The 13,140-nt window shown below is 41.5% G+C and overlaps 1 protein-coding gene across 2 annotated transcripts in view; it reads right to left on the bottom strand.

Moving 5' to 3' along the window:
• The window catches only part of LOC109871510 (zinc finger protein 263-like), a 38,720-nt gene extending 31,740 nt beyond the window's left edge, over positions 1-6,980 (bottom strand). Inside the window, exon 1 of one of the 2 annotated variants that reach the window (XM_020463018.2) lies at positions 6,606-6,980. In XM_020463018.2, the coding sequence (XP_020318607.1) occupies positions 6,606-6,801 (196 nt within the window). In that variant the 5' untranslated portion in view covers positions 6,802-6,980. The remainder of the gene's footprint in view (positions 1-6,605) is intronic. The other variant, XM_031806470.1, reaches the window with a different exon arrangement.
• Positions 6,981-13,140: the final 6,160 nt, after the last annotated feature.

Below are 13,140 nucleotides of genomic sequence, written 5' to 3'. Positions count from 1 at the left end.
GTCCGTATCTGTTAAGACCCAGAAGTATTCCGGTAAGGCGGATTTTCAGGCTCAGTTTGAACTGTTAGCTCATTTTAGGGGGTGGTCGAATAAGGATAGGGCACTGCAGTCGGCTTTATGCCTCACTGATGATGCTCTGGACCGTTTGATATTGATTAGCCCTGAGGACAGATGTGATTATGGTGCTTTAGTGGGAGCACTGAGGAGGCGCTATGAACAGTGTGTACAGCCCGGGCTACTGCGCTCCGAACTGAGTAATAGACGCAGGAGGAGCCCACCGGCACAGACGGGGAAGCAAGGCTCCACTTCCCCCAGAAGCAGACGGAGCCCGTTGTTGTGCTGGGCCGGACCTGTGGTGGGTACTTTTATCATGTTCCTGTCACTGTGGAGGGGGTGCCCTGCTCCGCCCTGGTGGACACTGGGTCCACAGTAACCCTGGTGAGGCCAGATATTTGTGCCAGGTTGGACTCAGTGTGAGCCCACAACTGTGCAGCTCTGCATAGTCACAGGTGAGCTGGCACCCATGAAAGGGAAGGGAATAATGACTGACAGTAGGGGGCAGGACTGTGCGTCATCCTGTGTGGGTGGCGGCTGTGCAGGACCCTGGGGTTGGACTTTCTTAGGAGCACAGGCTGCCAATTAGACTTAAATGGGGGCACACTGAGCTTCCAGGGAGTGCCGGCAGTCACCATGCCCCCCCCCCCCTAATGTCACATTCACATAACCCAACAAACCCTTTACTCCAACAGTTAAAGCAGCAGAGACTCATGGCTGCCCCCCCTCCCCCACATCTGTATGTGACATTTGCCCAGCCCCCCTGTCACATTCCCCCAACTACCTCCACGACACAGCCCTCTGTGAGCCTGGGCCGCGCCCCCCCAGCCCAGCTACCTCAGATGGGAGAGGAGAGGTCACTGTCTGCAGTGAGGGAGATATGGGGGAGGAACTGTGTTGGTCTTGACCCCGAGCAGCAGGAATGGTTGTGGCAGTTGCTGTTTGAATTCAGAGACAGTGTTACGCTGAGTGAAGAAGAGGTGGGTCAGACTCATCTGGTGCAGCATGAGATCGACCCATCCCCGCCGTATCCCGCTGGCACGCCAGGAGGCAGCAGACAAGGCTGTGTTGGACATGCAGCGGGCAGACTTCATCGAGCCCTCAGACAGCCCCTGGGCGGCATTCTTAAATGGAAGAAGTTTGGAACCACCAAGACTTCCTAGAGCTGACTGCCCGGCCAAACTGAGCAATCGTGGGACATGAGCCTTGGTCAGAGAGGTGACCAAGAACCCGATGGTCACTCAGCCAGCTCCAGAGTTATTCTGTGGAGATGGGAGAACCTTCCAGAAGGACAACCATATGTGCCGTGCTCCACCAATCAGGCCTTTAATTAAGGTAGTGGCCAGACGGAAGCCATTCTTCAGTTAAATGCATGACCGCCTGCTTGGAGTTTGCCAAAAGGCACCTAAAGACTCTCAGACCATGAGAAACTGCATTATCTGGTTTGATGAAACCAAGAATGAACTCTTTGGCCTGAATGCCAAGCGTCACATCTGAGGGACACCTGGCACCATCTCTACAGTGAAGCATGGTGGTGGCAGCACCTTGCTGTGGGGATGTTTTTCCAGTGGCAGGGACTGAGGGAAAGATGAACGGAGGAAAGTAGAGGGGGATCCTTGACAAAAACCTGATCCAGGGCGCTCAGGACTTCAGACTGGGGCGACGGTTCACCTTCCAACAGGACAAGAACCTTAAGCACACAAGTCTCAATGTCCTTCAGTGGCCCAGCCAGAGCCCAGACTTGAACCCAATCGAAAATCTCTGGAGAGACATTAAAATAGCTGTGCAGCAACACTCCCCATCCAACCTGATAGAGCTTGAGAAGATCTGCGAGAAACTCCCCAAAATACAGGTGTGCCAAGCTTGTAGCGTCATACCCAAGACTCGAGGCTGTAATCGCTTCAAGGTGCTGAGTAAAGGGTTTGAATACATATGTAAATGTGATTTTTATTTCTAATACATTTGCAAAATTCCTAAACCTGTTTTTGCTTTGCCATTATTATGGGGTATTGTGTAGATTGAGGGGGGAAAAACTAATTCATTTTGGAATAAGGCTGTAATATCTACAGAAATAAGACTGCGCATGCTTGTGTTGCCTGTGAGTTTGTTTAATAGCCTACTGATTCCGTGAGCACCAAGCCTCACACAACCACGTCAGAAACAATTTCACAAATTCGGCTGTTTGTTAATATTTGCTATGCTGTAAAGGCGGTAGAATTTTTCATTAGAACAGCCTCTGGTATTACTTACTTAGTGTTTACACTGTTCCAACTGGTCAGAAATGTGTATTTATAATAAACCCTCTTTCTTTACCTCATTGTTTATTACTACTACCATTAAGTAGTGCCATTGGTAGGCTTAGTATGTAAATAAACCTTGTATAACCACGAAGATGTAGGCCTAAGAGCACATCCCGTTTAGTCCTAATACTAACTTACTTAGGCCTATCAATACTTATATAGGCTACAGTATCAATCAATAATTTGTTCATGTCATTCCTTTGTTGAAATGCAAATCAACCATTTCAGTTTTAAAATAAAGCAACCCTTGAATAATAAACCGTTCCATGTCTACAATTGCATGTCGACTGTTTTAGTCTTTACTGTAACAAAGGGCCAAAAATGGTTACTCTGGTACGCTTAATTTATATAGTATTGTTCCAAATGGTCAGAAATATATTTTAATCTAACAGCACCCGTTTGGCACACATAATACGCACGCGGAGCTTGCTCCTTACCTTTTTCTTGATCTCCAGTATTTTCCACAACTAGTCATTTATTTCACACATGACTTAGCTACACTTTACCTCCCGAGCAACCAAACATTCCCCAATTGGAGTTTATCACACCATCTGCATCCATTTTGCTGTTAAGTATCAGTGTCGGAGTTATAACCAATTTACTGATAATTATGATATGCTGCAGGTGAGGCCCTATTGGTCAAGTGCATGTGATACATACCTGTGTCACGTAAAGAGAACAAGAGTTGGGGGAATAGGGGTTGTTTCTCCAAAACAAATCCCAGATGTTTTTTTAACACAGCACCCAGCATAATCAAATCAATTATGGTCAGACCCCATCTAGTCTTTTGTCTTAAATATTTCGTCAAACAGTGCGCTTAAAGCATCACAAGTTCAGTCTGAGGTTTACATACACTTAGCCAAATACATTTAAACTCGGTTTTTCACAATTCCTGACATTTAATCCTAGTAAAAGGGTCCATGTTTAGGTCAGTTAGGATAACTACTTTATTTTAAGAATGTGAAATGTCAGAATTAGTAGAGAATTATTTATTTCAGCTTTTATTTTTCATCACATTCCCAGTGGGTCAGAAGTTTACATACACTCAATTAGTATTTGGTAGCATTGCCTTTACATTTTTTAACTTGTGTCAAATGTTTTGGGTAGCCTTCCACAAGCTTCCCACAATAAGTTTGGTGAGTTTTGGCCCATTCCTCCTGACAGAGCTGGTGTAACTGAGTCAGGTTTGTAGGCCTCCTTGCTCACACACTCCTTTTCAGTTCTGCCCACAGATTTTCTATGAGATTGAGGTCAGGGCATTGTGATGGCCACTCCAATACCTTGACTTTGTCCTTTTTTGAAAGTATGCTTGGGGTCATTGTCCATTTGGAAGACCCATTTGCGACCAAGCTTTAACTTCCTGACTGATGTCTTGAGATGCTGCTTCAATATATCCACATCATTTTCCTACCTCATGATTCCATCTATTTTGTGAAGAGCACCAGTCCCTTCTGCAGCAAAGCACCCCCACAACATGATGCTGCCACCCCTGTGCTTCACGGTTGGGATGGTGTTCTTCGGCTTGCAAGCCTCCCCCTTTTTCCTCCAAACATAATGATGGTCATTATAGCCAAACAGTTATATTTTTGTTTCATCAGACCAGAGGACATTTCTACAAAAAGTACAATCTTTGTCCCCACGTGAAGTTGCAAACCGTAGTCTCTTTTTATGGTGGTTTTGGAGCAGTGGCTTCTTCCTTGCTGAGCGGCCTTTCAGGTTATGTCGATATAGGACTCGTTTTACTATGGATATAGATACTTTGTACCAGTTTCCTGCAGCATCTTCACAAAGTTCTTTGCTGTTCTGGGATTCATTTGCACTTTTTGCACCAAAATACCTTCAACTCTAGACAAAAGGAGACAAAACGCGTCTCCTTCCTGAGCGGTATGACGGCTGCGTGGTCCCATGGTGTTTATACTTGCGTACTATTGTTTGTACAGATGAACGTGGTACCTTCAGGCATTTTGAAATTGCTCCCAAGGATGAACCAGACTTGTGGAGGTCTACAATTTTTTTTCTGAGGTCTTGGCTGATTTCCCCATGATGTCAAGCAAAGAGGCATTGAGTTTGAAGGTAGGTCTTGAAATACATCCACAGGTACACCTCCAATTGACTCAGGCTAATTGACATAATTTATCAGAAGCTTCAAATGGCATGACATTTTCTGGAATTTTCCAAGCTATTTAAAGGCACAGTCAACCAAGTGTATGTAAACTTCTGACCCACTGGAATTGTGACAGTGAAATCATGTCTGTAAATTTAAAAAAATACAAATTACTTGTGTCATACTTTGTGCATATGTCCTAACCGACTTGTCAAAACTATAGTTTGTTAACAAGAAATTTGTGGAGTGGTTAAAAAATGAGTTAATGACTCCAACCTATGTCAAGTCAACAAAACATAGGATGTCTAAATAGGGTAAAATACACATTTAAAATGAAAATTAATTATGGTACTTCAGAGGAGCATGCATAGTTTTTGGATTGTTTGATTAAGTGATAATGCACGAGAAGCCGGTCTTTGGAGGAGGAATTGGTATGGGTGTTAGGCCAGAGATGAAGTCTATGGCCACCAATAATCTAACAAACACAGACACCATTTGGAGTACAACACATTTCTCATCCCTGGATTTACATGATTTCCAAGCTGTATCTTGTGCTGGCCCCAAAGTGTCTTGCTCTACACAAACATGCTGTCCAACCCCAAGTGCAGCTCAGTGTAAACAAGGGTAATGTTAGGGTTGCAATTTTCTGTCAACACGAATAAAGGTATAGGCTTGCTTCCCAACCAAAACAGTTCGGTAGAGTTCGTACATCTTATGACATTGACTTTGTTTGTTTTGCACATCGATTAAGGTTTTTTCGGCTGTTCGTGCGCACATTTTTTTCCGGGGGCAAGCTGAAGTTCGGAGCCGACGTCTACGCCCCTTCGTCGTTGATTGGTCAACTGTAGGGATTCGTCAAAGTATGTCATTCAACGACAGACGACTCGATTTCATGCCTTTTCAGGGTCTTTTACTCAGTTATAAGGAATTCTTATCACTTTACAAGGTCCATGTAACACCTAAAATTTTGCAATTATCTTAAATGCCATTCCCTCAGGTGTTGCTTTATTACTCAGGAACGTGTCAAGACCTGGCCCTCAGAGCCTACCTTCCATTAACACTGTTGACTCATAAGTAGGAAAGATTTGTTTCTCTTTTGGTCCATTCAACAACAGAGCGATTACGAACCTTGTTTCAGCAGGATGTTGTATCTATACCTTATGCAACGCCTTATTGGAACGTTTTTATTGATAATATTTGTTGGAAAAAAGTGTGGATGTTGCCACACACATTCCTACTTGTTCACTAAATTAAGGAAGTTTCCTTTAAAACATTTCATGAATAATATCCTGCCAACCACTATGTGAAGAAGTTTAAGGAAAACAAACTCAAATGACCACCCAGAAACAGTGTTGCATCTTTTTTGGCATGGTGTTCGTAAGGAAACTGTGGCAAGACATCAGTAGATTTATAATTGAACACATTTATGAAGATTTTACACTATTGTGGAGAGATGTACTGCTTGGATATTTGACCAACAATATAAATAAGTTGAAACAATTTTACGTAACTGATTTAATTATTATTTTGGCCAAATTTTATATTCACAAACGCAAATTTACAAAAACCACATTCTTACCTTTCAAAAAGAAAAGTAACTGTATTTTAAGACAATTAAATACTAACAAAAAAGCTTAAAAAAAACAACAAAAAAATGTATAAGTGTATGTATGTCCCTAAGGTCCTTGTGCAATGTGATATTGTAACCCCTAGTCCAATTGTCCTTTGTGTGTGTGTGTGTGTGTGTGTGTGTGTGTGTATATATATATATATATATATATATATATATATATACACACACACACACACACACACACATACGTGTTTCCACATGTACTTCCTGTATTGATTTGTTAATTTAAAAAACTCATGTACATTTTTTTTTTAAGCGAAAAATACTGACAACATCTTAGATGTAAAATTGCGCGACAGAACTTTGGCAAAACCGTCGATATTGATTACATTTCTTCTTAGATTCATTCGGACTATTTTGAGGAAGTGTATACTGACTACGGCGTCCAAAATGGACAAACGGTACTATTGCCACTTCTTGTTTTTCAAGCGAAGGTCTTATGGGAAAACGTGAGCGCACTCGTTCGACTAGCCGAGTTTTCGAACTGAAGCATAAAATTATCATACACATCTACCTTTTTTCCTGAATTGTCCTCGTGTCTTCTTCAGCTCGCTCTCCATCATTTGACACTTCCTTTTCAGTACATCAATATCTCGCTGGCTTTGGGTAATTTCCAAACGTATAACTGCACAGCTATCATCAACACGTTTGTTAATTTCTGCTACAGCTGCTTTAGCTAAAACCTCCATAATGGATACCAACTGCGCCATGTTGTCCAGCCCAAATTACAGTTTTGTATTCTCTGTGTGACGAAAAGTATACAATTTCGATGCGAATGTGCACTAAATCCGTAGATATTTATGACTGGCAACAACGTAAGTGGTAACGCTATGTGCGTCCTCAACTGCACTTCCTTTCAACGCCTGACGTACTTCTTCGATGGGGTTTAACAGCGGTTGGCATTCAATGTTAATGTTGCATTACCGCCACCAGGTGGACGGGGTATTGAATAAGATACTAAAAAAACATTGCGGTGAAGTTGGAAAACTACATCATACAAAATACAAAATGAACTAGTTCACACAGATTCCGGATGTTTTAATGTTAAAAGGCCAAAACTAGTTCACACAGATCCTAGATATTTAACGCTAAATTACCAAACCCAGGGCATACCTGGCTAGCACATTTAAAATAATTATAATTGGAATTCACATGTTAATGTGGCACACACGAGACTGGCGTTTTCTATCAGGAGTTTGAAGCACATAATCAGTTTCACTTAATTTCTTTTCAATGAATTAAGGACAAGAGAAACGAGCTGACAGTGAAGATCCTGGAACAGGCAATAACACCAATACTTGGTCACCTGGCTGTAGTGGACGAGAAAAAGCATGTTTATCATAGTGTCTTTTCATACTCCTCTGTGAGGAAGACAGAGCTTCCTTTGCGAGAGCACAGGCTTGATGTAGGCGCTCACGAAAACAACTAAAGTAATCCAACACATTATCATCTCCCGCACACAACTCTTGGGACAAAAACGGTTCTTTAAGGACTTTCATTGGTCCTCTCACTGTGTGACCAACACTAGTTCAGCCGGGCAGAACCCTAGAGTCTCCTGTACAGTTTCACGAGCAGCAAACAAAACTAGAAGAACTCCCTCATCCCAATCTTTCTCAGATTCCAAACAATATTTACGTAGCATAGACTTCGGTGTATGATGCCAATGTTCAAGCGCACCCTGAGACTCTGGGTGCAGCCCAGCCTCACATTCAATTCGCGCAAACATTTCTGTATATTCATAACGTTGAATTAGCCATTAAGAAGACAAAAATGAAATATAAACTATCGCTTCTAAATTGTTGTTGCAAAGGCTTGTGTGTAGCCTACTGGTTAAATGTGTCTTTTCGCACGAATTAAGAAAAACGCACGAAATTTGCTGAAATGCATTTTGTACATACATGCACGAATTGATTGTTTGCAGCTGGAGAATCTCACCGGAGAAACGCTTGGACCTTTAATTAAGGCTATTTTCTGGGAATTGTGTCGTTATTATGTGCCTGATTTTACGACTACAAACAATTGTAAATTGGGTTATTTGCGGGGTTTCTTCGTCATTTCAATAGCATTTGGTCTATGGTATTGACTAAAGTCGGGGTTTCTGATTGTAATTCAACTATAGGTATGTTTTGCCTGGACAGATACGGCCTCCAGTGTTTGCTTCAGATATAAACATTTTAACAGCTTGCTTAGTTCAAATTGAAAGACTAATTTATTCAACATAAATAGTGAGGCGATTTCAGCTTTTATTTCTTTCATCACATTCCCAGTGGGTCAGAAGTTTACATCAACTCAATTGGTATTTGGTGGCATACCCTTTAAATTGTTTAACTTGGTGAATTTTGGCCCATTCCTCCTGACAGAGCTGGTGTAACTGAGTCAGGTTTGTAGGCCGCCTTGCTCGCACACGATTTTTCAGTTCTGCCCACACATTTTCTATAGGATTGAGGTCAGGGCTTTGTGATGGCCACTCCAATAAATTGACTTTGTTGTCCTTATTAAGCCATTTTGCCACAACTTTGGAAGTATGCTTGGGGTCATTGTCCATTTGGAAGACCCATTTGCGACCAAGCTTTAACTTCCTAACTGATGTCTTGAGATGTTGCTTCAATATATCCACGTAATTTTCCTCCATCATGAAGCCATCTATTTTGTTAAGTGCAGCCAAGCACCCCCACAACATGATGCTGTCACGGTTGGGATGGTGTTCCTCGGCTTGCAAGCCTCCCCCTTTTTCCTCCAAACCATAACAATGGTCATTATGGCCAAACAGTTCTATTGTTGTTTTATCAGACCAGAAGACATTTCTCCAAAAAGTACAATCTTTGTCCCCATGTGCAGTTGCAAACCATAGTCTGCCTTTTTTTATGGCGGTTTTGGAGCAGTGGCCTCTTCCTTGCTGAGCGGCCTTTCAGGTTATGTCGATATAGGACTCGTTTTACTGTGGATATAGATACTATTGTACCGGTTTCCTCCAGCATCTTCACAAAGGTCCTTTGTTGTTGTTCTGGGATTGATTTGCACTTTTCGCACCGAAGTACGTTCATCTCTAGGAGACAGAACGAATCTCCTTCCTGAGCGGTATGACGTGGTCCCATGTTGTTTATACTTGCATACTATTGTTTGTACAGATGAATGTGGTACTTTCAGGCATTTGGAAATTGCTCCCAAGGATGAACCAGACTTCTGGAAGTCTACAATTATTTTCTGAAGCCTTGACTGATTTCTTTTGATTTTCCAATGATGTCAAGCAAAGAGGCACTGAGTTTGAAGGTAGGCCTTGAAATACATCCGCAGGTACACCTCCAATTGACTCAAATTATGTCAATTAGCTTATCAGAAGCTTCTAAAGCCATGACATTTTCTGGAATTTTCCAAGCTGTTTAAAGGCACAGTCAACTTAGTGTATGTGAACTTCTGACTAGAGGTCGCCCATTAATCGGAATGGCCAATTAATTAGGGCCGATTTCCGATTGTTATGAAAACTTGGGTCTTTTTTTTTTTTACACCTTTATTTGACTAGGCAAGTCAGTTAAGAACACATTCTTATTTTCAATGACGGCCTAGGAACGGTGGGTTAACTGCCTTGTTCAGGGGCAGAACGACAGATTTTTACCTCGTCAGCTCAGGGATTCAATCTTGCAATTTTACAGTTAACTAGTCCAACGCTCTAACCACCTGTTTTACATTGCACTCCATGAGGAGCCTGCCTGTTACGCGAATGCAGTAAGAAGCCAAGGTAAGTTGCTAGCTAGCTTAAACTTATCTTATAAAAAACAATCATCACTTGTTAACTACACATGGTTGATGATATTACTAGTTTATCTAGCGTGTCCTGCGTTGCATTTAATCAATGTGGTGCGCATTGCTCCAACGTGTACCTAACCATAAACATCAATGCCTTTCTCAAAATCAATACACAAGTATATATTTTTAAACCTGCATATTTAGTTTATTGCCTGCTAACATAAATGTATTTTAACTAGTCTCTTGCAACAGAGTCAGGGTATATGCAGCAGTTTGGGCCGCCTGGCTCATTGCGAACTGTGTGAAGACTATTTCTTCCTTACAAAGACAGCCAACTTCGCCAAACGGGGGATAATTTAATAAAAGCGCATTTGCGAAAAAAGCACCATTGTTGCACAGCTGTACCTAACCATAAACATCAATGCCTTTCTTAAAATCAATACACAGAAGTATATATTTTTAAACCTGCATATTTAGCTAAAAGAAATCCAGGATAGCAGGCAATATTAACCAGGTGAAATTGTCACTTCTCTTGCGTTCATTGCACGCAGAGTCAGGGTATATGCAACAATTTGGGCTGCCTGGCTCGTTGCGAACTAATTTGCCAGAATTTTACGTAATTATGACATAACATTGAAGGTTGTACAATGTAACAGCAATATTTAGATTTAGGGATGCCACCCGTTAGATAAAATACGGAACGGTTCGAAATGATAGTTTCCGGATTCGACCATATTAGTGACCAAAGGCTCGTATTTGTGTGTTTTTATGTTAGAATTAAGTCTGTGATTTGATAGAGCAGTCTGACTGAGCGATGGTAGGCAGCAGTATTGCTAATGTAACAGTATAGCTTCCGTCCCTCTCCTCGAACCAGGAACACATCGACAACAGCCACCCTCGAAGCATCGTTACCCATCGCCCCACAAAAGCCGCAGCTCTTGCAGAGCAAGGGGAAAACTACTCCAAGTCTCAGAGTGAGTGACGTAACCGATTGAAACGCTATTAGCGCGCACCCCGCTAGCCATTTCACATTGGTTACACCAGCCTAGCTAGCTAGCCATTTCACATTGGTTACACCAGCCCAGCTAGCTAGCCATTTCACATCGGTTACACCAGCCTAATCTCGGGAGTTGATAGGCTTGAAGTAATAAACAGCTTGAGCTGTATCAACTCCCGAGATTAGGCTGGTGTAACCGATGTGAAATGGCTAGCTAGCTAGCGGGGTGCACACTAATAGCGTTTCAAACGGTGACGTCACTCACTCTGAGACTTGTTTTTGCATTATTTAAACCAAATTGAACATGTTTCATTCAACTTGAAGGAGCTGGACCAGTTTTGCCAAAAACGGGGCAAAAATCCCAGTGGCTAAATGTGCCAAATTTATAGAGACATACCCCAAGAGACTTGCAGCTGTAATTGCTGCAAAGGGTGGCTCGACAAAATATTGACTTTGGGGGGTGAATAGTTCTGTTTTTTTCTTATTTCTTGTTTGTTTCACAATAAAAAATATTTTGCATCTTCAAAGTGGTAGGCATGTTTTGTAAATGAAATTATACAAACCCCCCCAAAATCGACTTTAATTCCAGGTTGTAAGGCAACAAAATAGTAAAAATGCCAAGGGGGGTGAATACTTTTTTAGGCCTGAATCACTTACCATACATTTATATGGATACATGATACATCCGTTTTTAATGTCTATGGATACAGCCAATGGGCTAATAATGCGCAATTTCGCCTGGCATTGAAAATGCACTCTCTCGTTGGGACACTGCTCAGAGGAGCTAGCCAACTACACAGCTAACACAATCACTTAAACTGAAGCTGGAAAGACGGCAAACTAGATGCATTTCGTTTGACCGGTTTTTCTATTGACATTTCTTTGTATATAATCCTTAAAAATGATGCAGATTGTGTCTGAGAAACCTGTCGCCACGTTCAGAACATCTGGGGAAAAAACGAGCTTCAACTGGGATTTTTTTCCTTGTTGAACGGTCATCCAACTCAGAATTATAGGCATCTTCCTAGAGCTCTGACTTTCTGACATAAAGATCACCGAAGTCATGATTTGACCCAGTTGTCTTGAAAGCGCCATCTTTCGTCCTGACACGTTAATCCTCAATGGGACATTGGGAGATTTTTTTAAATTAAAACAATGTTGCAAAGGCCAGAGAGATGGACAGCAAGGTTTATACAAATCTCCGCCATTGAAAACCAAATGCTAGTCTAAAAGAAAGGGGAGAAAAAGTTTTTTTTACAGTGAGGATCAAGTTTATAAATTGCTTGGTTGGGCAGATGAGACAGTGGATTGCAGTGAGTAGGAACAGTAAATAGGTATTTCAAACTCATAGCCGTAGTGGGTGGTAATTTGTGGATTATACAATGGGTGTGTCTAATCCTGAATGCCGATTGGTTAAAACCGCATTCCAGCCAGTGTCTATTCCACAAGTTACCCCCGGCTAAATCTATGACGTTAAAATACATATTTACTCTGTTCCATCTAACTGCGCAACCCAGTCGAAATCATGAATCAACATCCTATTTAAGGATATATTCAAAGAACTATCAATAGATGACAAGCAAGGGATAACAATGTTCCCAGCCAGTATGGCAATGGAACATTTACAATGACTGGGTCGCGTCCATAGACACAGAACAAAAAGACTGAACAACTGGGTCGAGTCTCTGGTAACCAAACCAATAGAACTTGCTTGAGTAGCATCCCAAGATTTGTGTCGGGACTATATCTTGCGGAGGGATGAAATAGTATGAATATATTAATCAAAATAACATTTAATGAAAATGTCAATCATTATTTGAATATGTTGCTAACCCGTTGTATTAAAGTGATGCCAGAGAAGCCGGTGTTTGGAGGATATATTGGCACAATTTCAAACACCGGCTTCTTGGTCACTTACCCATCAGCATCCAGGATTGGACCCGCTGTTTGTATAATTCTGTATATCTCCCATATTATCTCTGCCTCTGTTTATTGGCAAATCAATGAACCAGTACATTATTCAAACTACTAATCATATCAATCCACTTCTTATCTACAGTAGCTAATGATCTTTGATTCAGATAACCAGTTTTACACAGTTCTAGTGTAGTGTCAGTTTAGACAAATTACACAGGAAAAGTGTAGTTTCCCAAATGTCAAATGTAAAGTTGTATGAACATACAGTACCAATCAAAAGTGGACACACCTACTCATTCAAGGGTTTATAAAATATGTTTTACGTTGTAGAATAATAGTGAAGACATGGAATCATGTAGCAACCAAAGAAAAGTGTTGAATCAAAATATAC

This window comes from Oncorhynchus kisutch, linkage group LG27, assembly GCF_002021735.2.
Source record: "Oncorhynchus kisutch isolate 150728-3 linkage group LG27, Okis_V2, whole genome shotgun sequence".
Classification (NCBI taxonomy): Eukaryota; Metazoa; Chordata; class Actinopteri; order Salmoniformes; family Salmonidae; genus Oncorhynchus; species Oncorhynchus kisutch.
This window is presented reverse-complemented; position numbering and strand designations above follow the sequence as displayed.